Raw genomic sequence first — 27,364 nt, forward strand, 5'->3', positions numbered from 1 at the left:
GATAAGACTCCAACAACACCGGTAGGGCCGCAAATGATCGGATGCATCTCCACCAGGTACCCACAGGGCAAACAAGACAGGTGGTTGCAGCACCATGGAGAGCTCCAAGTGAGCCACTTGCTCCAACAAAGGCCATCGATGATCTGAGGTCTTGCAACTCTCTTCCTGCAGTCCTCCATTCCCAAGTTCCACCTTCTTGGGCTAAAGACTGTGGCTCTTAATGGGCTAACTCTGTGACCTGCATACAAGCACCTGTTCACCGTTCTGTGGCCTCCCACCTGGCAACTTCCCTGTGCTGTTGAGCAGATGTGATAGCACAGGGAGCACTTGGTGAGATGCATTCAGAAGACAGGACCTGTGAAGGTCCTGGCTGAAGTTTAGCAAACTCCAAAGCACCAGCTACAGGTTCAATGAACTTTGAATCACCAGCCTTGATCTGTGTTGGCTCTGAATCAGCAGAAGCAGTAGTCTGGCCCAATTCTGTGTTTGGTGAAACAGTATCTCTAGGCTTAAACTGGTTCCCCATCCCTGTTCTATGCAGACTCTTTGCAGTTCTCCATAGGTCTTACTGTGGCCTACCTGGAGAAGCCAAGGACTGAACTTTGGACCTTTTGTGTGCAGAATATGTGCTCCACCACTAAACTATTTACACAAAAAGCTAATAGGTACTTGCCAAGGGCTGCAACCATGATGAAAATTACAACTTTCCCAGTCTTCAGTTAGGAGCTTGTGTTTTACTGGATTATTTTACTGTTTCCACATGTCTGCTTTCTTTGTGTGGTGAGCAACTCATTTTCTCCGGCAGAAATTATTAAGCGAAATCATTCTGAAATTGATTTTTCATCACTAACCTGGACCTCTTGGTGGGGAAATCTGAAATTGATTATTTAGGGCAAAGTTTTGCCCCTGTACAACATCACAATTGCATCACTGTAGAAGCACATGGAAGAACCAAGTGAAGAGTTCTTGCCTAGCATATAATTGACTCTGTGCCATCCTTGTGAAGTTTATAGGCCAGGGGCGAGAGAATGGATGCCTTTAGATCTCCTGTCAGGGAGAGATGGCCTATCAATTTTACAAATGTACAAAGTAGTCCTGAGGCTGTTTTAAATTATGCAGACATCCAACTTGCCCCTAGAGATTGAAAAGACTGTGTGGAAAGACTTTAGGAAGCCAAGCTTGTTCCTGCCTCCTTGGCACAGTAGAGTCTTTAGTCTGTAATAGATGGAGACATCAATTTGAATATCTAAATGTTTTATGTATGGCTAGTAAGTAAGTAAGTAAGTAAGTAAGTAAGTAAGTAAGTAAGTAAATAAATAAATAAATAAAATATTGCTCTCATTTAGCACTTGCCTCATCGGCTACCAAGGGCAATGTAATCTGATACAATCCAAGTCACTTGGGAGAAAGAATACTAGAGATTTGGGTTTGCAGTATCTGTTTATTTGAAATATATACAAACTGAGCCTGGGAGAGCATGCATATCAATGGTTGGGGCATTTATTGTCTTTCCATCTTCTTCTGCCACTTAGAGGGTGGTTGAGAGCTGATGGACTTTGCTGTCTGGGAGGAAAGGAGCACAGTGGCATTTTTTGGGGGGGGGGGTTGGTTTCTTGGTTCATCTCGCTTTGAGATGAACATCGCCAGTAGAACAAAGAAGGATATCTAATACATCTGGTAGAGAAGAATTTTGAAAATGGTGGAGACAGAAATGAGTCCCTACTCCCCCAGTCTGTAACCCCCTTAGCCGTTGCAAACTGAGCCCGGCTCTCTTCTGAATTTCAGCTTGGCTCATAAAAGCTGAGGCCAAAGGTCAAGTGTTCTCTGTCTGGCCCTTGAGCATCCACTCCCCAGCCACGCACCTCTCTTCCCATGCCACCCCACCACCACCCTTACTTGTGGTGGTGAGTATTTTTGCCTGGCTTTAAATGTGTCCTTAAAAGATAATGCCTGGATAAAGAATAGAGGGGTGTAAGAATGTGTGTAGATTCTGGTTAAATTGTGGTATAAATACTGGTATATGTGCCTTTTCTGTGCAAAACGGAGACCAGGCCAGCTTGGCATGTCCCCTCTTGCTTCAAACAGTTCTGCTTTAAGAGTGCTGTTTGGGAGAAGCAGCACAAAATGAATCAGTATTGAAACAATTAAAAAGTGATCATGGTAGCCATGAAATCCACATGACACTTCACTTCACAGACTATCACATGTGGGCTAGAGTGTTGATTAGTGCTATTGCAGATCCATGGGCAAAAGGTCTAATTTAAAACCATCGTGCAAATTTGACCCCCCACCAAGAGATTTGATATTTCTCAAAGGCTGCTAATGATGCAACTATAACCGGGCGTGATTTGCAGAACTGGAGATTTAAAATTGCATTACATTTTTCATAATCCATATGGCAAGATAGTACAAGCAGGACAATAAATAATAATGAATTAAATGACGATAATTAATAACAAGTTTTAAAAGCAAAATAAATGGGTCTTGCCTGCTTTGATTTATGTGTTAAGTCACCGTAAGTGACTGTGGAGGCCAATTCTGGATCTACACATCCTTACACAGTGGGGACATTGGTTTCTGGGCAGGAGTTGATCACGGTGTGGATTTGCAAAGCATGCCTTGCTCTTAGCACATTTCTCCCTTGCGTCCTGAGTTCGAGTGTCCTCAAAGCCCATGACACCTTTGGTAAAGGTTGTTCTCCAACTGAAGCACTCACAGGCCAGTGTTTCTCAGTTATCGGTGTTTATACTACATATTTTAAGATTTGCCTTGGGACAGTCTTTAAACCTCTTTTGTTGACCACCAGCATTACGCTTTCCATTTTTAAGTTCGGAGTAGAGTAGTTGCTTTGGAAGACGGTCATCAGGCATCCGCACAACATGACCAGTCCAACGAAGTTGATGTTGAAGAATCATTGCTTCAACACTGGTGATCTTTGCTTCTTCCAGTACACTGATATTAGTTCACCTGTCTTCCCAAGTGATGTGTAAAAATTTTTGGAGACACCATTGATGGAATCTTTGGAGGAGTTGGAGATGGCGTTTATAAGTGGTCCATGTTTCACAAGCATATAGTAAGGATGGTAGTACAATAGCTTTGTAAACAAGTATTTTGGTTTCCCTGCGAATGTCCCGGTCCTCAAACACTCTGCCCTTCAGTCGGGAGAAAGCAGCACTCGCAGAGCTCAGGCAATGCTGGATTTCGGCATCAATGTTGGCCCTTGTGGAAAGGTAACTGCCTAGGTAGGAGAAGTGATCAACGTTTTCCAACATTACACCACTGAGTTGGATTTGTGGCACTGCAGAGGGGTTATTTTGTACCTGTTGGTGCAGCACTTTGGTTTTTTGGATGTTGAATGATAGGCCAAGCTTTTCATAAGCTTCTGTAAAGATATTTAGTTTTAAGGTCATCCTCTGAGCGCATGCACACTATGTTGTCATCAGCATACTGAAGCTCTATGACGGAAGTTACTGTAACCTTGCTCTTTGCTTTCAGCCTGCTCAGATTGAAGAGCTTTCCATCTGTTCGATATATGATTTATACTCCGCTGGGGAGTTTTCCTTCGACAAAGTGTAGGGTCATGGCAATGAAAAGAATGACTAGAGTTGGGGCAATAACACAACCCTGTTTAACACCTGATCCCACTGTGAATGGTTCACTTTGAGAGCCATTGTTATCTGCGATTCTTGCTGTCATATTATCATGGAGGAGCCGAATGATGTTTACAAATTTATCTGGACAGCCAATTTTCAGAAGGACAGTCCACAGGGCATTAATTTAGAGTGTCGAAAGCCTTAGTCAAGTCAATAAACACCATATACAGGGGTTGGTTTTGCTCTCTGCATTTTTCTTGAAGCTGTTGAGTGGTGAAAATCATGTCCACTGTCCCCCTAGAAGGCCAAAAACCATTTTGGGATTCAGGAAAGGTCACCTCGGATATTGTTAAGAGATGGTTTGCTAAGATCCTTGCAAGAATTTTGCCTGCCGCAGCTAATAAAGAAATGCCTCAATAGTTTCCACAATCAGTTCTGTCACCTTATTTTTATATAAAGAATTGATAATTTTGGCATCCCTAAAGTTTGCTGGGATCTCTTCTCTTTCCCGGATTTTTTTCGATGAGCTTGTGAAGTTGTTGTGTAAGTTCAATTCCTCCCACTTTGAAGATTTTGGCAGGTATCCCATCAGGTTCACTGGCTTTGTTGTTTTGCATTTGGTTAATACAGTACACAACTCTCCCAGATTTGGCGATACTGCAAGCTCATCTCTAACTTGTTTTTGCTGAATTTGTGAGAGGACCTCAGCAGCTACGTGGGAGTTGTGGTTAAGGAGATGTTGGTAATGTTCTTTCCAGCGCAGTGCAATAGCTTATCTTTTAGAAGTGTGGTACCGTCTGCTGAGCATAGGCTGCATATGCCATGATTATTGGCCCATAGATGGTCTTTGTGGCTTTAAAGAAACTCTGTGCATCATGAGTGTCGGCTAAGTGCTGGATCTCTTGAGCTTTTTTAATCCACCAGGTGTTTTTTAGTTCTCTGGTTCTTCTTTGAACCTCAGCCTTAGCGTTGGCATAGTTTTTTTTCCTTAGTGGCACAGTTTCTATCATAAACAAAACATTAAAAATACACAACCAAGCTGAACAATTGCCACACAAGTCACAACAAGATCTGAAATAAAGTTACAAAAAAAGCCAGTAGCAGCAACGCCTTCCCAACAAAACCCCACAAACTATATCACAGCCCAAGATTTTATTCAGCAGCCTTGGCTTTCGTAGCTGGAGTCAGTCCAGGGCCCACCTTCCCAGGCCTGGTGGAAGAAGCCCTGCAAGGCAGGGAGCAGGTCTTCCAGCCAAGGTGTGAACTGCATGCTCATCCTCATCAGCATTCTGAACCTGATGTACTTTCTGAGAACTCATCAAAGGCAGCCCTGTGTCCAGTGTGTTAAATAATCTATCCTGAAGGTGACTCAGGCATGAATCACTGTGGCTATCTAAGAAAATGTAGCCGGCATACCAGCCACAGCTGATGAAAGGCATTGCCGTCACCAGATCTAGAATCGAAAAGCACCTCTAAATTCTGATGAGGAATGCAACTGCATCCAAAACAGGCTACAAGCCTACTCTGGAAATTCTATACATCCTGACTTAGGCCATGCACCTACATTGCATTGGTGTTCATTGGTAAATTGAGAGGATGAAGGATGCTGACCAATGACACACACGGGTCCAGGAGCCCCATGAATGGTTAAACTTAGTAGGGTACAGTCTAGAAGGAACAATATGTTTTAGCTACAAGGTATCAGCCTTTACTTAGAAAAGGGAATGTACTAAGGGAATGTACACCGGACTTGCCATTGTTCAATTAGGACTGAGCTACAAAATGCTGAGTTTCTGTTGAGGAAGGACAGACAATGGGGAGAATGGAATGGAGTAGCTGGAATCCTGAATGGAGAACATTCCATGCTGCCACATTTTGTTGCAGATCCCACTTGTGCCTTTCTATGAGGATTTCAGTTGACTTGCTGAACAGCTCCTTAAGAATCTACGTTGCTCCCAAACTGCTGATAGTAAAAGTTGATCAGATAATGTAGAACATGAACATGAATGTTCAGTTTCCTGAACATTTGAGTCAAGATGGGACTCTGGGTAGTTTAATAAAAGTGTATATGAATGTATGTTGTTTTGCCTGAGAAGGGGTTTGTGAGATATTTACTATGCAGGTTGAATTACATCACAGCACCCTCTATAGTAGTATAGCTGGTAACATAACAAGGCTATTTGTGAAACCCCAACAGTTAGGACATAGCAGAAAACACTCCTATCAGACTTGTAGAAAGGCAAGAAGCTTTTGGTTACAGGTTTAGCTTTCCCACCCTTCTATATGAACACCAACTCAGTCTAAGAGCATTTTAACACGTTGGTTTGCATCTGGCGCTGCATCAGCAGAGGTCTGCTCACATTATGGGGTTTCCCTGTCCCTTTATCCACCCCTAGCACCCACCAAAATATGCTCTGGAGGGTTCCCCAACTCTCTGGAATAGAATTTGAGGGTGCACGAGGGAGCTTCATGGGGGGGGGGAGAGAAGGAGAAATTCCACTGCACAAGCAGAAGTATGTTGCTCAAGTGGAACAGCGGCGTTGAGTACAGCAAATTTAATACATTTCAGTCAAAAGGAAAGTGGAAAGGAAAGAATGCATAAGAGATTATCTACTAAAATGGCAATTTGATACTTACATGAACTCGCTTAGTGGATATGAATACAATGGCACTGCAAGAGATTGGCAGGTGCGGAGGAGGATATTTGTAGCAATATATGTTAGCCTGTGGTCTTATTGTACAGTGTGTTTTATAGCAAAACCGCACTCTTGCAGTCCAGATGCTGTCCTCACAGTTGCAGGAAACAGAATCACCAAAGCACCAATAAACACATGCCAAATAAATGGGATGCATCCATCTTTCCACCATCTGAATAGTGTGCAGTTAGTTACAGAGTGATCCTACAGGTGTTGCACTCGGAAGTACATATGCCTTAGTAACTGGGTTTCGTGCTTTGGCCTTAAGAGTGTGAAAAGTGAGAATTGGTATGCTATAGCTGCTCTTGGGAACGTCCTGTGGGCAAAGTCTTGCAAGTGCAGCCACAGTGATAGTTCAGTACCATTGCCTGGAGGACAGAGCTTGTGGCTGCCGTGTGTGTGTGTGTGTGTGTGTGTGTGTGTGTGTGTGTGTGTGTGTGTCACTAAGCTAAGTAACCTATACAGGTTTTATTAGTCACTAAGTTAAGCAACCTATGCAGCATTTTTGATAAGAAAATAAAAAGAAGGGGAAATGAAAAGGAAGTCAAAGCAGAAAATCCTCATGTAATATCCCTTGATCTTTGAAATTGCTTCATCGATTTATCAAAGTACATAATATGTCTGTTTAATCAGCTGCTGAGTTGAAATTAGATGAACTTATTCTTAAGACCCATTGAATGCAATACAATAACCAGTCTTCACCAACCTGCTGCCCTCCAGATGTAATACAATGCAACTCCCACCAGTCACATTGGCCATGGCCCACGCCTTACAACAAGCCAGACCACCTGTCCATCTAGCTCAGCATTGTCTACACAGATTGGCAGTGGTTTTCCCCTACGTGGTAGTCCAGTGGCACCAGGTTGAGGAAACATACAATAAACCATCACACAGGAGCAGTGAGATTACAGGGAACCAGGCAGAGGGCCTTCTTGGTAGTGGCACACCCGCCCCCTGTGGAACACCCTCCCAGCAGATGTCAAGGAAAGAAACAACTGTCTGACTTTTAGAAGACATCTGAAGGCAGCCCTGCATAGAAAAGTTTTTAATGTTTGATGGTGGTTTAATTTGTTGAAAACCACCCAGAGTGGCTGAGGCAGCCCAGTCAGATAGGTGGGTGGGTGGCAAGCAAGCAAGCAAATAAATGCTACAACATTGGGGGTGGGGAGAGACTTGCACTTGTTAGTCAATATGAAATGGCCTCTGTAAAAAATAATTCTGATAAAAGCATTAAATCATCAACTTGACAAAAAGAGAAATGACAATAAAGTCAAATATGTATGATGGTACTGGGACAGCATAATATGTAGTGGAGTGCTTACTTTATCCAATGCTGAGGCTCCAATACTTTGGCCACCTCATGAGAAGAGAAGAATCCTTGGAAAAGACCCTGATGTTGGGAAAGATGGAGGGCACAAGGAGAAGGGGACGACAGAGGACGAGATGGTTGGACAGTGTTCTCGAAGCTACGAACATGAGTTTGACCAAACTGCGGGAGGCAGTGCAAGACAGGAGTGCCTGGCGTGCTATGGTCCATGGGGTCACGAAGAGTCGGACACGACTAAACGACTAAACAACAACAAGCTTACTTTATCAGACCTTCAAATGACATAGGAAACACACACACACACCCCAAAAAATAACCCCACACACATGAGCATTGCTATTTCTCAAAAGTTTCCCTTGTTTGAAGATCCACTGCACAACATCGTTATAACGTTAACAACTCAGCCCTTTGCTTTTAAAATATGCAACATCCCACCCCCATGGTTTGCTTATGTATGAAGCTAGCGATCAGTGCCATGACTTGTTTCATATTTCTGACTCTGAAAATATTCTGAAAAGGAATAAAAGATCTAAGAGCCTCTGGAACCCAACAGCACCAAGAACCTTGCACTAGATCTCTCTCTCAGTCCTCTCCCACTCTTTCTGTAATTTTTAATATATATATATAAAGGATTTATATATAAAGAATTCAAACTACGTGCCCATGACTCAAATTATTGATTACAAGGCAAGGAATGCTGTACTGCAGGACACGGAGTTAGGTGTGGTGATGATGAAAGGAATTCCTTTAGAATGTGGGTCTTATTTCTTTTCCTTTCTTAAGGGCTCACACACCGTCTCTTTGATGGACTGAGTAGTATTGATATGCTGTGAGGGTATCTAATCAGAGTGGTTTAGCCATCTGCCTTGCATGCAAAAGATCCCAAGTTCAATCACTGGCATCTTCAGGAAAACTCCTTCCTGAAACCTTGGAGAGCAGCTGCCAGTCCGTAGGGCAACCTAACAACCTACTAAGGGCAGCCCCAGCCCCAAGGTGAGTTAGGCAGATGTGTGAGTTTGGCAGCAGAGTGAGGAGGCCTCACCTCTCCTTCTTTTAACCCCCCTCCACCACACTCTGAATAAAAAAACCTTAAAAGTGCACACACAGTTATGCCAGGAGGGGCACTGGGATATTCTTCTGTTTTGCATGACCATCTCTCCTTGTTGAACAGAGGTCATGGGTGTGTCCAAGGAGCAAGAAGCTCTTGGATTTCTGAGAACACATTTGTTCCCTTGAGGTCAAGGTGCCAGACCTGAGAAATCTAAGAGAGGCAGAGAGGGTAGTGGATGGGGCCTTCAGAGATGTTATAGCTGTGTTCCACCCCCGGCTCCCTCGGCCAATAATGCGAGATGAGCGCGCAACCCCAGAGTCGGTCACGACTGGACCTAATGGTCAGGGGTCCCTTTACCTTTACCTAGGCGTGTATACTGACTCTAGGACTATAAATGTGAAAGGACAGCTAAACCTCTCTGGGAAACTATTTAAGAGCCCTGGGTTCTACTCTTGACTGGTTTTTCCAAGCACTCGTGCTGATGTCAATGGAATGTAGACTTGTGCTTGATTCAACGACTGAATAGAACTGCCAAATATATAAGGGAAGATAGAAAACTATCGGCCTGTATAAATTGGGTTTAAATGCCTCTCTGTGGTCAGCAGATCAAGACTCCCATGTGTTTCTTTAGTCTTTTAACAGGTAGTTTGAATTGTTTCATTCTGTACCAAATTCCAAAAAGTTACGGCAAAACAGAGCCAAATTTATCTTGAGCCAAATTTATCTACAAGGCATGATGTTCTACATTCCATAAAAATTTCAGGTTCCAGATGAGTCACAGGGTAAGATAGTCATGTATTAAGTATAAATGTCTGTAAAGGAGTGCCAAAAGTAGGTGGCCCTATAGGTGCTTTCTGTGATCAGGTTCTGCCTCCTATTATTAATATAGATCCCTAAACACACATAATGTATGAGCAGTGCTTGAGTTGCCTTGTTGATTGCTTTAGGCTCCAAAAAAGAACCAACAGGATTTGTTTCTGACTGGGGCCCTGCAGTGAGACATGCATGCAGTGCAATCCTATGCATATCTACTCAGAAGTGAGCTCTATTGAGCTTAATGGGACTATTTCTGAGATGAGTAAAGGACTGCAACCTTACTTATCAGTGGTGTAGAAGAGCAGGAACATGGGAGAACAGGAACCCTGAGAGCAGGAGCAATTACTTCATCTGCCAGAGCAGATGATACTTCAGCTGCCAGAGGTGATAACGAGGCTTTCAAGTTTTACTGTGACAGTAAAACAGATTATAACAGGAAAAATCAAGATGAGTATGTGTAGTGGGCGGAAGAATAGTTCGTTAGTTCTTTCCTTTCCTTTGATGGGGTTCGTACTTGCTTGCAAGATCGGTTGCATTTTTTAACTAAAGCAATCACCATGAATTCAGTGGAACTTTCTCCTAGTCAGTGAAGCTTGGTACTGTAATTATGGGACATGGCTGATCAGAGCTGATCAGAAATTCAAGCACACAAAAGCACTGCGATACCACCCTTTGCTGGACCTCTATTCAATGGCTGCCAGCTGATCCTTGTATATCAGAGGATTGTGTTATTGTGAGGGTGTGTGTGCATATATATGGAGATATTGTGTACAGCTGTGGGGGCTCTTACAATGAGCTCCTGCACTTCAGAATCTTCTATGGCTAGTTAAGTCCATCAAAGGCAGTTGCATAGAACTGGGCTGCAAATATTTTAGGATAGGGCTGGTAGAGCGTTGTCTCTATGTCTGTCATGTCTATATGTGCCTTTTCTTGGGAGTCAGGAAGGCCTTCTTTTTCCATAGGTACATGAAACAAAAGGAATTGTAGCTCAGCAGCAAAGCATCTTCTTCACATGTAGAATGTACCGGGTTCAATCCCCAGGAGTTTTAGGTAGGGCTGGCAGACACCAGTGCCTGAAATCTGAAGAGTGGATTCCAGTCAGACTATAATGACCAGTGATTTGACTCCGTCTCAAGCAGTTTCCCCTGCTTCTACATATCGAAACTCTATTATACGACCCTTAATTAACTCCCTGAATATTCAGAACATCACTGCAATGATGTCATCTGTTTATGCAGAGGCAACAGGAAACCAGATGTCCTATCCTGGAGATCTCTTTTTTTAACGGAGTGCTGTACTAACGTCGAAATAGCACGGTGGTTTTTCTTCTCGACTTTAGTATAAGACGCAGAAGGCCAAGTTAATATTATGTAGATTCACACGGAGGGAAAAAATGCGTTGAAACGCTAGTTAGTAGAACGGGTGGCAGATAAGTTTCACCTGGCATTCAAAAGCACACGAGCGTATGGAAAGGTTCAATGCGTTAAACACATCCGACCCGGCGTTGCAGAAGCCAGTTGAGTTCCACAGCCGCGAGAGTTGCGTAATTCGCTGCCTCTTCCGAAGGCGCGAAGCTGAAGAAACCCTCCGCCGATTACACACAGACACAGACACACACACCCCACTTCAGTGCAGCAAAAGCAACCGCAGGCCAACCTCTCCCTCTCCTCGCAACCCCCTGCACTCGAAGCACATTACTGTCGCCCCCCACTCCACGTCGAAGAAGAGAAGCCTGTGGCTGGGGACTGCTCGGTCGAGCCGCTCTAGCGGAGCGCCGTTGCCCTTTTAAGACGAGCCGTGTCAGGCCCGTGACGTCAGAGGAGTGCAGAGATCTAGTCGTCGCGGCTGCTGCTCCTCTTTCTGTTATTGCAGGCAAAGGCTGGGAAGAGGAGGACGAGGAGGAAGAGGAGGGGTGGCTTCTCCGGCTGCATCGAGCGGTTCCTTTGCCTGGGCTGCTGCCCCCCTGGAAGCGAGGACGCCGCCGCCGGGCACTGCCCCCTTTGCTTGCTTCCCTTCCTTTCTTCCTTCCTTCCTCCCTCCGCTGAAGAGTTTCCTTTGTATTACTGGAGGGCTTTGCCATGCACAAGGATCCGGCAGCAGCAACGGCCAGCGCCAGCGGCAGGAGGAACTTTCCCAGCCGGAGCCGAATGGCTGCGAAGGGGGCGATTTAAGATCGAAGTCCGCTTTCCCCTCCTGCCCGACGAGGCGGCTGCAGCAGCAACAGCAGCAGCGAGGAGGGAACCAGCCAGCCAGCGCGGGCGGGGTGGGGGATCACCCGGCCACCCTGAGACAGGGCGCTCAGCCCGGATGCCGGCGCCCCTGCTGCCCCCGGCGGGAGAAGTGCGAGGGTCTCCTCCCTCCGCTGGGGCGCCGCCAGCCGGCGCGTAAGGCGCGGGAAGCCCCTTTGCAGAAGCCCACCCAAAGCGAGAACTTGGGCGAACTTCCCTCGGACTCCCCTCCTCCCCCCGCCGGCGGAGTGCACAGCCCGTTGGCCTCCCTGCCCGTGATTATTTCTGTGCAATTTGGAGGTGGGGTGCTGCTTCGTCGTCTATTTAAATATATACACACGCGCGCACACAGAGAAACTATTTAGGCCAGGATCATGGCGATGAAAGGGACTGCCGCCAACACCGGGATCTTGCTCGTGACGGCCAACGTGGGATCCTTGTTCGACGATGTGAGTAGCGGGGCTGGCGAGGCATCCGGGTCGGGAGTGGGGGGCCCCTCGCAAGCGCCGCGCGCGCAGGTGGGGCCCGATCTTCACTTGCTGCAGATGAAGGCATTCGTGCACATTGGCTGCTTTGGGCAATGGTGGGTCTGTGTCTCTCTTTCTCCCTACTGGGGCATCGCTGCCGGAGTGGCTGGCGACCATGACCGCGCCAGCCTGCCTACTTCCTTGGTGGCTCGGAAGCGGGGTGGGGGGGTGGGGAAGGGGAGGAGGTCGGGGTTGAGCCCGGCGTGGCTTTTCTCCAGGTCCTAGCGCCCTTCGAGTGTCGGCTTCCCAGCGTCGACTTGCGAGGAGAAAGCCCCGCGCGCTCCCGCCCCATGGGCGGTTGGAGGGCAGCGGCTGCTTAGCCCTGCCAAGCCGGAGCCGCTGCCTGCGTACCAGCTCTGGGGATTGACGCCTTGCACGTCAGACTGGGGATTCCCTTTGGGCCGCCCCGCTCAGGAAGCGGAGAAGGACTGAGGCGGTTCGCGCCGCCTCCCCAAGAGCGTACCTAGCCTGGCTGACCCGGCGCGGCCGCTCCGCCCCGCCCGGCCCCTTCGGCGCTCTTCAGGAAGCCGGGCTTGGGGAGGCGCTTGGGGACGGCGAGAGGGCCGGGCCCGCTGTCCTCGGCAAAGTTTTCCCTCTCTGTTCCATAGCTGGGGGCAGCCGCCCGCCGCTTTGGGGTGGGTGGATTGGCGGAGGGGGGATTGGGGGGGGTCGCAGGACCTTCCCTCCCACGCACTTAAACCCCCGTCGTCGTTACCCTTTTAATTGGTGCATCCTTTCTGCAGCCGGGTTGCCCATAGGTACTTGTGCAGCGTCTTGGTTCCAACAGCTTCTTGTTGTGGTTTCGCTGCAAAACTTGCTTAGAGGCGGTTTGTATTACACGTGAGCAGGGCCGGTGGTCCTCAGATATATGATCTGGCGGAAGAATTAGATGTGTGGAACTAGGTACGGAGGAAAGCCCTAAAGTAATGACCATCATAGAAGCATAGTATCGGAAGGGAGCACCTTGTTCAACCCTCCTGCAATGCGGGGCTCTTTTGCCCAACACGGGACTTGAACCCAGGACCCTTAAGATCAAAAGTCTCGTGCTCTACCAGCTGAGCGCTCTGAAATAACATTATGTGCCAAAGTGAGTTGCGGAGACACAAATTAATATCGGTGGAGGGACATCTGTGATTGCCCCCCCCCCTGCACATAGTAACCGATTTGGGTTGTGCTAATCGCCCAGTGTGAACAAGTGCTATACTGTATAAAGGAAGTTGTGCAAACTGCCTTTTCTTTGGGAACTGCATCTTGCTGTCTTGGCAGACTGGGCCAGGTTTTGAAACCTTGGAGCTTTGGGGGAATGAGAGAAGGTATGACCACAACAGTGTAAATGTGTGCACTATCTATAACCAGATTTGCACTCTCAATTGTAGGAAAATGTGCTTTTTTTGTTGTTAAAAGTTTTTCTGGAAATGAAAAAAGTTAAGCTATGTCTTAGTTTAAAGAAGGTTATGCTTTTTTTAAAAAAAAAAGTTGGTTGGAACTGCTAAAAAAAAGTCACTTTCCCCAGATACTGTAAATATTTCAAATACAAATGCCCAGTGCCAAAAATAAAAGGTGGGGAAGGGAGAGCAGGGAAGAAGGGATAGGTTAATTAGCAGAGAGATGGCTTCATAAAAAGGTTTGTGTGCCAATGAGAGAAGTGGCTGCTAATTGCAAACTTCAGTACAAAGGGATATATACTGTTTGTTTTTCTTTCCTATTCTATCTTTGTTTTGTTTTTGCAGGGAACAGCAGGTGCAAAAATAATGTTAATTGTGATGGGTGTGTGTATCAATTCCTCCAGTGTGCTAGCCCTATTTATAATCATTTTTCCACTGTACCCAGGAAAGAAAGAAAGAAATCTTGTATTTCTGTTGGTCAAAAACATCTCTTCCATATCTGGGCATTCTGAGTTGTTATCTTGATATAATTTGAAGTAACTTGCAAACCAAGAATGATTGGTGTTTCAACCCCAATTATTAAGTTGTAGCTGTACGCCGGCTCCCTCGGCCAATAACGTGAGATGAACGCCGCAACCCCAGAGTCGGTCACAACTGGTCAGGGATACCTTTACCTTTATCCTGGTCCTGGATGTGAACCCTGGTCCTGGTCCTGGTCCTGGATGTTATCATAACCTTGCTTAATATCTTGTTCTAGATATTTGGGTAAAGGATAGCAGTTTTAGTTTTTAATGCCATTTCTCCAGATTAGTTTAAGGTGTTGCATTACTTCAGTGTAAATGGAATGGTTGCATTGAATTTAGGTGGCTGTTCACATTTTAGGGGTCTTCGTTGCCTCCTTTATTACACTGACCTACCGTACTGCAGCACTTACAATACTTGGGGGTTAGAGGTTCTCCATAGGAGCTTTGCGTGTTTTCTAGGCCTGAGACTGTAGTGGAATCACGTGATGCTTTGTAATAACACATGCACTACTTACTTAGGACAGGTCCACACCATACACTTAAAGCACATGACCTCTCCCAAAGAATCCTGGGAGTTGTAGTTTTCCCACTCATAGAGGTACAATTCATAGAACCATTAAAAAACTATTTCCTGGGATTCTCGGGGTGTGGGGGTGTGGAGAGCCATGTGCTTTTAATGTGGGGGGTCAGATGTGGTTTAAATAAATGGTGTGGTGTGGATCTGCCAGTAATCTTTTCTCAGACTGTTATGCAGTTTAGTGCCTTTTCAGTCAGGCGCTCCAAATGCTTTGAAGCCTGAGGACTGGGAGCTTCTATTGGCTTCATTCATTCTCCCATGAAAGAACAAAAAATTCCTGCAGAACATCCCACATAAAGTGGGGGGGGGGGGAGGAGAGGCCTGTTTCCAAGTAGTGGACTTCCCAGATGCCTTTGGGAAGTCTCCATGTGGGACATTAATACAACAGCTCTCCCCTGTCTCAATCATGGCTAATGGGTCTGTTAATGATTATTTCAGTTGAGTCTGGATCACTCGATGTCTTTCAAGGGCTCTAAGGCAGTAGCCCTCAGCACATCCTAAGTTAAACTATGCATTGTGTAAAAACAGTTCTTCCTTCGGTTTGTTATGAAATATACTGCAGCTCAACTGTATACAATGTGCTATTTATTTATAAAATTCTCAAGATACTTTCTCACATGTTGATGTGAAAATGCCAGATTAAGCTTTGTTAGGCCAAAATCTGTTTACCTAAAAGTTACAAGATTTAGTTTAAAAAAGGTAGGCAGCAATGTTTGTTTGATTTACTTAGGCTGCATTCACATGGCAATGACGTTTCCATTTTAATGGTGTTTCTCTAACTCTTAATTTCCATGTTGCCTTTCAGCTGTCACACAATAGAAAAGCCAGTTCTGGAACTACAGTATAGTGGAATATAGTGCATTACTTCAGCATTATTATTATTGAAAGCAACTAGCACAGAGAAAACTTATGGTGCTAAACTTGGACTATATTCCACTATAGTCCCCCCCTGCACCCCACCCCACCCAAAAAAAATCTGGTGCCAAATCCAGAGTAGAAATGGATTATGGATCAGCACAGCATTTGAAGTGGGGTAGTAATCCATCCCAATTACTTTTATCAGATGTAAATGAATCTGGCAAACTATTGAAGTGAAACCAGTCCATTTTCTCTCCCCACCCTACAATTTAGTACTGAATGAGCAGTTTTTCTAGCAATAGGCCCAAATTCAGCGCAGGACTTTCCAGGTGTCAATCCTTACAGAAATGCCTCTGAAATCAGAGTCAAGATTAATTTATATTCTTCCAAGAAAGAAGAAGAATTCTAAATGAGGAGTGTACATGACTGAGAATGAAAGAGTCCAGACAACTGAGGGAAATAACGATTGGTCTGAGGAGTGTTTAGCTTCTTTAGTGGGGCCTGTAGATTGACTAGAAAGTTTTCATTGCCCAAGAACATGCTGTTCCCATCGTTATCTAGAAGCCTGGTAATTCCTGGCTTGCTGAACCCAGTCTGAATGCCTCTAGGTATACAATCCCTGCTGACTGTTCTTAAGAGCTGCTTCTTGGTGTGTCTCCAGTAATTTATAATGGCACACAGAGACCGGGAACCAAGTTCCACTTTTCCTTGGATGTGTAATTTGCTAGCTGCGTTAGAATTGGAGAAAACATGCTGGGTTCTCTTCTGCAGCACCCTTGCGGCATGGTCCATCTGGAGCTGGTTCCTGTGGGTTGGAGGTGGTACCTCCCATGGGTGGCTGACACTTTTCAACCCAAAGCCAACACTGACCCGTAGCCCAACCCTCTGGGTGTACCCACCTCTCATGCATCACTTAAGTAATGTGTGTTTGGAGATGTACAATTTCCTTTATTATTATTATTATTATTATTATTATTATTATTATTACTACATTTTTATTGATACACCACCCTCCCCAGCTAGAGACGGGCTCAGGGCGGCTGACATTAACATGATCACAAGAAAACGTAAAAGAAAGAAAACAATCAATTAAAATGCGGATTAAAATACAATCCAGATTTATTTATTTTTTTAAAATATAGCCTAATTTTAAAATGGCCCAAATCAAAACCATAAGGGAGGAAAAACATAGTGGTCAGACTGAGTCCAGCCCAAAGGCCAGGCGGAACAGCTCCGTCTTGCAGGCCCTGCGGAAAGATTTCAATTCCCGCAGGGCCCTGGTCTCCTTTGAGAAAGCATTCCACCAAGTAGGGGCCAATACTGAAAAGGCCCTGGCCCTAGTTGAGGCCAATCTAGCCACCTTATGGCTCGGGATCTCCAAAATATTGTTTGTGGACCTTAGGGTCCTCCACGAGGCGGTCCCGTAGGTATGAGGGTCCCAAGCTGCATAGGTTTAAGAAGTACCAGCAAGTCTTGGTGGTCAATGGGGCATACGTCTAGGAAAGTGTATACTGTACTGTATAGGATTGAAGCTGTGTTCTAAAATGGGTATCTTGTGCATATCTGAGTAAAAATGTATGCATTTGCCAGGCTCCCCAGACAGCTTGTTAGATTATGTCTGGTCTTTATTGAGCGTTCATTCTGATTTGTTGGGTGAGGAGTGCACACAACGGTTCTGATTTATTTACAGGGTGTTTATAAGTCTTTATGTTGGTCATTTGTCAATCCCTTGCTTCACGGTACATTTCCTCATCACTTTCCTAACTAAAAAAAGGTCTGCAGGGTGGGTTTCTTTTAATAAAAAAATGGATTTGTTATGCTGGCCAAACAGAGTTTCTTAATCCACTTAAATTTTCCGGTGCACATGTGAATCCCTCCCACAAAATACTGTCAGCCCAGAGGAACCCTTTGCTACACATGCCTGTTCAGTGATGCTCATATGTACCTAAAACAGGACATTGCCTCTGTGTGTGTAGAATATGGAGAATAAGTTCAGCCTAAAGCAGCTGCATGAAGTTCAGCGTTGGGTAGGGATATAAAGTAGTCTGAACATTTCTAGATTACTCCCCCTTCTTCGCTAGAGCTTGTTGCTGTTGGAATCAAGGCTTGGAAATTGAGCGGTCAAAAATCTGGAATTGTGACAATTATTAAGAAACATTACTTTATGAAGTGAAATATGACTTGTTTCGAGGTCTTAAGCTCTGAGGTTTGACATTTATAAACTAGCAGATGACTATGGTACTTTGCTTGTTTCCTATTACTTGGAGCGGGAAAAAGAATCTATTATGTATTTGACCCCGAGATTATGATAAGTGGTTGCACTTACAAATGAGGAACCACTATTGGTGGATGTGAACATTTAAGAGATCTGATTGAAAATACATTTCCCCCCTCTTCCTGATTTTGTTTACAATATGGTTTTGATTACCATAATCATCATTTGAGTTTGGTTTTGTTATCTAATCTGTTTTCGTATTGGAATATTGCTGAACTGAGGATGTGCTTGTTTGCCTTGCTTTTTTGTTTATTCCCATGGTTGATGCAAACAAGCATCAAAATAGTGACACACAGGATGGCTTCTGTGCCCATTTACATACATCCTGAGCTGTAAAACTGCCAACTGTTTTCTCTTGTCCTAACTAAACTAAGCGCTGTCAGATTATGATGCCTCCAGGTTTGTAGGAGGGAGACAGGGAAAAGTTATGTTAGCCAGTCATTTGCATCTACCTGTTTTGCTTGATGCGCTCTCAATTTAAAGCAAAATCTGAGACTTAGTAGTAGTAGTAGTAGTGTGTGTGTGTGTGTGTGTGTGTGTGTGTGTGTGATCTGTCATGGAACAACCCTATTGGAAAAGATAACAGTGGTTATCAGACCTTGTTGTTGGTTGTGAAGGGCCCCCCATAACAGTTCAAGCTCCAGGGCCCCCCAAATGTAGGTCCCCCATTGGCTTTGAGTCACGAGTTTACACATGTCTTCATTCAGAGGCTTCCTTGATTTTGAAGAGTCTGATTTAGTGGTGCAAACTTCCATGCTTGGAGTAGGAATCTATGGGCTGCTCCTAGCCTGGGGCAGCATTTTGGCAAGTCCTTCAAGGCCCTACTCCCTGGGAAGAAAATACTCTTGTTAAGCAACAGAGGGGAAGGGGCAGGTGACAAAAAGCAACAAAGCAAAAAACCAGTGACATGGAGCTTCTATATGACACAAACACATAACAGGACAGTTCTCTAACCGCTCAGCTGCAGCAGAAGACAGTCTGCCAATGTAGCGGTGCTTCAACCAAATCCTTAAGCCCCTCAGCTAGCAGAACTCAAATATAGGATTAGGCCCGTCTTTTTTAGGTTTTTAAAGTTGTTGCTTAACTGATATATTTTTTTAGTCTGCTGCTATAAAATGATTATTTCCACACATACCCTAGCATTGTGTAGAGAGGTGCCTTTCCTTGTGGCATTTCATTTTTTGTTTGTTTGTTTAGTCGTGTCCGACTCTTCGTGACCCCATGGACCATAGCACGCCAGGCACTCCTGTCTTGCACTGCCTCCCGCAGTTTGGTCAAACGCATGTTCGTAGCTTCGAGAACATTTCATACTGGTGTCATTTCATACTGGTTAGCAATTTGTTTATGGAGAAACACTGTCTGGTACATTATATCGTCTTCATTCTGACCTTGCTATGTGTTTTCTACACCCTGTTTTCTGAAGTTTCAAAACAAACAAACAAGCAAGCAAGCAAACTGGAGGAACGTCAAAACAATTATGATGTTTTCCTATCTGGGATGGGTGGGAAAAGAAATTGTAGCAAATGAAAAATACAACAGGAAGACTAAACTCCTTTAGCTTATTCTGTTTGCATATCGGGGTGATTGATGTCCAAAACTATATGTATCAATTGCTTTAGCATGTTTTTAATGCTGCTGGCCGAGAAGATCTCAGGGTGGGGCTGGAGAAAGAGACGATCAAGTTATTGTTTTTCAGTGATAGGGGATTTGTAAAGGAAGGACCATGGTCCTTCAATCTGCTGATCCTAGCACTAATAATAATAATAATAATAATAATAATAATAATAATAATAATTTATTATTTATAGCCTGCCCATCTGGCTGGGTTTCCCCAGCCACTCTGGGTGGCTTCCAACAGAAAAATAAAACACAGTAGTCTATTAAACATTAAAAGCCCTCCCTGAACAGGGCTGCCTTCAGATGTCTTCTAAAAGTCTGGTAGTTGTTTTCCTCTTTGACATCTGTTGGGAGGGCGTTCCACAGGGCAGGCGCCACCACCAAGAAGGCCCTCTGCCTAGTTCCCTGCAACTTGGCTTCTCGCAACGAGGGAACCGCCAGAAGGCCCTCGGTGCTAGACCTCAGTGTCCGGGCAGAATGATGGAGGTGGAGACGCTCCTTCAGGTATACTGGACCGAGGCCATTTAGGGCTTTCAAGGTCAGCACCAACACTTTGAATTGTACTCGGAAACGTACTGGGAGCCAATGTAGATCTTTCAAGACCGGTGTTATGTGGTCTCGGCGGCCGCTCCCAGTCACCAGTCTAGCTGCCGCATTCTGGATTAGTTGTAGTTTCCGAGTCACCTTCAAAGGTAGCCCCACTTGATCTTTTGAGTTCTGGGTTGGTGGCTTCGTCTGCCCTATGCTCCACTAAACCTGCTATGTTTGTGTACCTGGTCATGGATCACAAGCCTTGGCATTTTATTATATGCATAGATCTTGCCAGCTGCATGATTGAGCCTATCGTGTGTGTGTGTAGCTATGTTTTGTCACCTCATGTGCATGAAAGGCATATGCAGTCAAGAATGCTTGGGTATTTAAATTGTCTTCTGCATGACTCCTGTATTGTTGCCGATATTCTAAGGAAATTGCTGTGTGCTTCCCATTTCTCTGACCGGTCAGAATTTTTGGAGGCATGGCTAGTTTATCTGGGATTGGCTTCCTTTGGAAGGAGGCCTGGCTAGTAGAGACTGCCTTGAGTTTATTTACAAATATACAGTGCAGCGGCTTCACCACTTCTACAAGCAGAAGATCCACCGCCTCACATGAGTGAGACACCTGTGCCCCATTAGCATTCCCCAAGCTGGTGCCCTCAGTTGACTTCATTGCCCATCAGTCCCAGCCAGCATTGTCCAATGGTCAAGGGATGATGGGTGTTGTAATCCAAAACAGCTGGAATATGCCAGTTTAGAGAAGACCATTCTAAGCCATCTGTTCACTCACCTTGAATCTATCTCTTTGTCATTCTGAGTCTTTCTCTGTATTCACTGCACACACAGATCTAGCTTACATCTGTGTGTGTGTGTGTATGTATGTACACGAGTCCCATTCATGGGAGTCTCCCACCTGTTTCCTAGCCTTTACCTGTAAGTTCCCTAACAAAGATGTAGCTGGTACAGCTTGGCCACTGATCCTTGTGAAACGTACTGGATCATTACCTGGAAGCCTTGCCTGACAAAAAGTAGGGCTGGCAGGGTTTGAGCAGCATTCAGAACACTGTTATTAGCCACCAACCAGGTGACATTTGCATACAGAAAAATAGTTCAAAATTTGTCCAAAAATCTATTTTCCAAATTGAACTGTGTTCGTTTTTTAAGGCGGGGTGAATTTTTGAAAAAGGGAGAATATGCCAATCATTAGTGTGATGCTTACACCCACCCACCACACATTTTATAACACTGGACTGCTCAGTAACTATCCATATTGAAATATGAGTGCTTCTACATTCTTATCTATCGTGGCCCAGTGAGTTGTTAGGTGTTCAACAGTCTTGTAAATAGCTGCTTCCCTGGTTGCTTGTTGTGATGGTTAAGAATTGCATCTGGGTGACCAGAAAGGAAAACACAAGTGTGCACACTTGTTTTAAAGGATCTGTACTAGTGATGAGAAAAAACATGCCACTTTGCTGTTTGTTTTGAGTTTCAACTTCCCCTTGAAACCTTCTGTGGGTGGCCTTGTGGTCTTTGGGGCCTGAACTCAGTGGTTCTTGCAGTAGCTGGAGAACTCCCCCCCCCCCATTGGCCTGTGTGTGGTATTCGTGGTGTGTTGTGCGGCAGTAACGGGGGTGCATTGGAGCAGTTATAAGGAGTGTGGTTGCTTCTGCATTTATCTGACAGTGCTGCTTGCCATGTGGGGAGGGCATCTGTACAGTCTATAGATGCAACATTCCTCCAGCGCGTGAGAGAGGGAGAGAAATAGCTGCCCTGCAGCCTTCATTCATGCAATGAAGAAAGCTACTGATGACTTTAACGGGAGCTGTTGACTAGAGTTGTCAGCTGGTTGAAGAGTTACTTTGTGCTTTCAACAGCAACATGATGTACAGACACGGGCATGTGATAATAGTCTGCTTTTGACACCTGAAAAGTGCAGTCTGGCAAATCTGTGTGACCAGCATGCCAGCCTCACCCCCACTATTCCCTGGCAGCAGGAAGGGCTATCCAAGGGCTTATGTTCATAAGTCAAAATTATGCAATCAATCCACATACAAAATTATTGGCAGTGATTTATAACTGGTCCTGTTTGAACCATTTCCTTTCCTTCCCTTCCTTCTTTTGCCAGATCAGCATTGCCCTCTGAACCCAAGCTGCTTGGTTCTTGCTTAGTTTCCATCTCTTAAGAGGGTGAGGCTCTGTGCATTTAGGGATAGAAAGGTGGTTTGGGTAGCTTCCAATTCCAAAGTGCATGGCATAAGCCTTCTCATACATATACTGTACATGTATCCGGCTGCTGTCTGGGGGGGTACAGAAGCAGCAAGGACCCTGAGTAATACCTCGGGCTGAAATAATCTGGGTTTAAGATCCAGAGAAGAAACCTTTGTGGCTGACACTGCAGCTTTTTGCTGCAGCAGGTGTATAGGGGAATAGAGATTCCTGTTCCACTGTTCTGTTTTTCATAAGTTTGCCCAACTTAATAACGCAGAGTGAATTCATAGGCAAACCTGTGTACCTTTCCCAAACATCTCAAACATTGTGGAGAAACCATAGGACATCAGGAATAGCTGCCTCCCGCAAATAAAAATAAGTGCAGTAATTCTACCTAGAAGTTACAACAGACGTTAGGCTCTCTGTGTCTAGACAGGGGTGCAGCTGGGCTACTAGTTGAAGCTGATAGAAAAGGCACATAAATAATAATAATAATAATAATAATAATAATAATAATAATAATTACTGTATTATTATTACTCGCATGTCAAAGTATCCCATTTAGAAATCTCAAGTGGATACTGGATTGGTGCAGTCTCTGTGCATCCCTGCCAAAGGCTTGAACTAGCCTCATACAGTTAATTCGTAGAGTTTTTTTTTTTTTAAGATCAAGAATCTTTGTGGACGTTAGTTGTTTTTCTTTTATAAAATGAGCTGTCACCACCTCATTTTCAGCCATGTTTGCGAACTGTAAGTCATTTGGGATACTGAAATCCAGGTTCCCCTTACAGACCTCCTCTTCTACTTCATTGCAGCATGCTGCCTAATTTTAGAGATCTCGCAATCCCCATGGGAACCGCAAAACTGATTTTCCCATAGGAACGTCTGGCAAAGTAAACTTTACTTCGTATTAGACGTATGTTCTTGGGTTTTTAAAAAGCCTGTTATCTGTGCTGGCTTTTGGCTTGCTTCCCTCTTGTGGCCCTGCCCCCACCCCCATTACTGTAATTTTATTTAATAGCTGAAATGCCCGAGGATTAGTCGCTGCGTTGCTTGCACACAACGTTATTTGCTGATGTGTCTTAGTCTGTTATCCCACCATTTCATTTCAATTTTTTTTTTGGCATTTGTTGCTTCTTTCTGGTGAAATTCAACAGTGAATAATTTTGGGGGTGTTGCCTTAATTGAGAAGTTGGAAAAAACGGCAGGAGCTAAAAGGAAACTCAAATGTGGCTTGAAGCAAGTACTAACAACAGTGCTCTGGTGTGACTTGCTAATGAAGATGTTGCACTTCTAAAAAAAAAATTACACAGTTGGTTCAGATGAAAAAAAAGGAAGGGCCTTGTTCTGAATGTTAAATAGAAGACGTGCATCTTTGAGGTAAAATTCTTTGTCAGGGTTAGCCAATGTGGTATCCTTCAGATGAGAAGGACAAAATGCTCAAAGGGACAAATGTACAAACAGTATTTTGTATTAATATGTGTTTGTAGCCTTGATTTTGTTTAATGGAATGTTCATTATCTATTTGTATATTTGCAACTCTCCTTTGAACATTTTATCCTTGCTTTCTCTATGGTCCTTTTTTGTTAAGGAGAGCACACTCTTTCCCCCTTGTGTAGGACTAAAATTCTTACCATTCTTGACCATTGGCTCTGCTGACTGAGACTGATGAGAGTTGTACCCAACAACATCTGAACAACATGATTTTTACTTCCTCAGTTCTTACTACTGATGGGGTGGGGGGAAATTCATGGTGCCAGACTTGGAGCTGTTATGAAGCTGCTCTGTTAATGTGGACTGTCAGTTGTTTTTTGTCAGTAGGCCATTAGCATGTTGCAGATTTCCGTGGAAGTGTGTGTGTGTGTGTGTGTGTGTGTGTGTGTGTGTGTAGTGGGGGCATATCTTGCATTATGCTCTCCTCAGCCGCTGTAACTTCAGTGTAGGATTCCTGTGAAGAGCAAATGTGATTTTGAGGAGGCTTCCTCTTAATCCCAAAATCTTCTCTGAGTTGAGGGGGGTGGGGACTCCCTCCGCAGAAAGCAAAGATATCATTACCATCATGATTTTTTTCCACTACTTAGGTTACAGTCAGCTAGTAAATTTATCTTGGAGTGTTTGTTTGTTTGTATAATTTTTGCCTTCCCTCCTGTTTTACGCACATTTTTTTCCCCACCTTGCTCTTGGATATGCAGACAGGAAGCAATTCTGTGTTCTGTCCACCTTGAAGAAAGTGCCAAGGAAGTGCTAAAAGCTTTTGTGGTTCTTAATACTTTTTGCACTGTCTCTCTCATGTCCTTTGGGAGATATGTCAGGGGATACAACCCTTGTCCAGAAATGCAGCCCAGAAACAGCTGCTTTAATGAATGTCTCTCCCCCCCCTCTCTCCCAAAACTGAATGTGTTTCTGTAGGATTCCACAATGATTTTACATAAGCTCATAACTGAGATTGTACCACTTTTGCTGCACATTTCCCGAAAGCACTCTTTCTCTTATTGTGGGAGGATTCTGATATTTCTCCTCCCGAAAGTGAACTGATGTGTTGAGTGCTAGCAGGACTGTAACCAAAATTGGGCTACTGGGAAATGAGAGGAAGGCGTTAGCATGCACGGGGGACCGTGGAGGTATGCAGAAATAATAACACTAGTACAACAACAATAACAACAACAGGAGCATCCAAGCAGCCCAAAGAGAACTAAACATGCTCAGTAGCCAGGGAAGGTTGATGATCAGTTGGAAAAACGGAACAGAAAAATGAGGGAGGGGGGAATAAATATATTGCTGGGGTTGCTCCTGATAGGAGGGCCGTATGTACTGAAACATTTTGTCGCAGGCCTTGTTGGGAGACATAATGTGCAAATATTTCTATTACTGCCAAGAGAACTGAAAGATTCTCCTACTTGTAAAAAAAGATGATTGTATATGCTCTGCAGATTCTGTGATCTAAACAATAAACCTGATGGGCAATATTTCCTTTCCCTGCACTTGTTTTCTCTCCTTGCCTTCTAACACAATCTAGAAAGTGTGTGTGTGTGTGTGCCCTCACTCCAGGTTCTGCATTCTCTATGTCATCTGGTGACGTCCCTTTTCAAATAACTTCCTCACCCCAGTGCGTTGTATACTAGTTTTGGATTAGTCTCATGGAACTACAGTTCCCAGGATTCCCCGAGGAAAGGAACGACTATTTAAACCAGTTATTAAGTCCGTGGTGTAGATATGGCTCAAGGACTCCATGACACCATATATGTGGAATGATTTTCGCATGACAATCAGAAATCTTCTTGCAACTTCCGCCAACTGGAGAAGGAGTTAATAACTGAGTTATTAGTAAGCTTTGCTCCTCTCAAGGCTTCAGAAGTGAAAAACTTCCCATACATACATTTGTGTCCAATACAGAATGTTCGCCCTAGAGTCTTAAGTGAGTGTTGAGACTTCCTCTTACTCATCTTCTCATAAACACAATTGTGTGGATCAGAAAGCCTTTTGCCATTCAAGGATGCAAGAAAGCTACTTATCTGCAGGGCAGTTTGTCAGGTCAGCTTTCAGCAACGGTTTCCTGTTGCTCTTGGGGGTGGGGAAGCCAACTGCTATTGTGACGGCTTTAATAGCTATGAAGTGTATACAAGATCGGCAAATAAATAGTTCTGCTCTCCTTGCTTGATAGCAGGCTAAGTTGCAGAACACAATTGGAGGGGCTTTGGAAGAAAGGAATGTTCTACAGCAGAACAATTTTCTTTTGTAAGAGTTTTTTTTTTGGGGGGGGGGTGACTCCTAAGGAGGAAAAAACGCACAAGGAAAATAGTTGGAAATTGTCATCCATGTGGAATTTCATGGTGGGGGGAAATCAAAGACACGTGAATCATTAAATAATAAGCAGCGGCCCTTTAAAAATAAATAATATAAATAAAAGTTTGTTTATTTTGGCCAGATTATGAGACAAATGTGTCGTTTCCAGTATCACACTGATGTGCAGCAATGCAGTTGCTCTGCTGGTTATTGCTTCCGTCTTCAGTGTTCACTTCCAGGCCTGTTATGCATTGGCAGTCTTGGCCTTCTGGACCAAGCTGAAGCAAAATGCTGTTTCCTTAATATAAGGGACAGTTTTGGTTGCTAGGAAACATATTGGTTTCCTTGTAGAGGATTCCCAGAACCTGCTTGCCAGTTGGAGATAGGAGTTTCATTTTGACAGGTACAGTTAGAGGCTAGGGATTACTCTTTTGGCTTATGATGACAGAAAGGATCAGGAAATCTCCTTGATGAAGAAAGAGTAAAGCGCCCCCCTCCCCCATCTTAGAGGTAAGGTCATTTGGTGAGAAGCTCTAGGTTTTTCAAGCTCAGTCTAGGTTCCCTAAGCTTTAGATTTCCCAAGGATTCCCCTTCCTAGTTCCTGGAAGTTTCCTACTTGCATAGGTTCAGGAGAAGCAATATATATATATGTATGTGTGTGTGTGTGTGTGTGTGTAGCTTTATTGATTTCTAATATATAACAATTACAAAAGAGAGAGAGAAAAAAGATGCAAAAACAAAATTCACAACTCCCCCCCCCCCCCCCGGGACAGATCAATCTAGTTAAGTTTGCCAAAGCCCAATCTGTGATTTCGGTAGGATTATCAGTAAAGTATTTTATAAAAGATAATCATCTACGTCATTTGTATTATTCAATGCATGTAAACTCTGTTATTTTTCCTGATAGAAATAGACCACACATTCTGTTTCCAATGAGAGATACACAGATGTCCCAATCCTTTCCAATTCTGTGCTGCTAGTACGTGTGTCACTACTAAAAGAAAAGTAGTTAGGTCTTTATAACGAAGGTCAGATTGCCCTCCTTTAAAAATATTTAACAATCCCAAACTTGGGGTACATTCCACGTTTTGACCCGTAATGTAGCTTACAGTCATACCTCGGGTTACAGACACTTCGGGTTGCGTGTCTTCGGGTTGTGCACCCCGCCGAACCTGGAAATACCGGAATGGGTTACTTCTGGGTTTCGGTACATGCACAGAAGCGCTAAATCACGCTTTGCGCATGCGCAGAAGTGCCGAATCACAACCGTGCATGCACAGACGTGGCGCTGCGGGTTGCGAACGTGCCTCTTGCACAGATCACGTTCGCAACCCGAGCATCCACTGTATTTCTGTAAACATCCTCT

General features: G+C 44.4%; 1 protein-coding gene across 3 annotated transcripts in view; it reads left to right on the top strand.

Annotated features, from left to right (window-relative positions):
* Positions 1-11,320: 11,320 nt before the first annotated feature.
* The window catches only part of INPP5A (inositol polyphosphate-5-phosphatase A), a 237,210-nt gene continuing 221,166 nt past the window's right edge, over positions 11,321-27,364 (top strand). The window contains exon 1 of one of the 3 annotated variants that reach the window (XM_035137830.2): positions 11,321-12,160. In XM_035137830.2, the coding sequence (XP_034993721.1) occupies positions 12,086-12,160 (75 nt within the window). In that variant the 5' untranslated portion in view covers positions 11,321-12,085. The remainder of the gene's footprint in view (positions 12,161-27,364) is intronic. The other 2 variants (XM_035137829.2, XM_035137835.2) reach the window with 2 other exon arrangements.

Source organism: Zootoca vivipara, chromosome 5 (assembly GCF_963506605.1).
Source record: "Zootoca vivipara chromosome 5, rZooViv1.1, whole genome shotgun sequence".
Taxonomy (NCBI): Eukaryota; Metazoa; Chordata; class Lepidosauria; order Squamata; family Lacertidae; genus Zootoca; species Zootoca vivipara.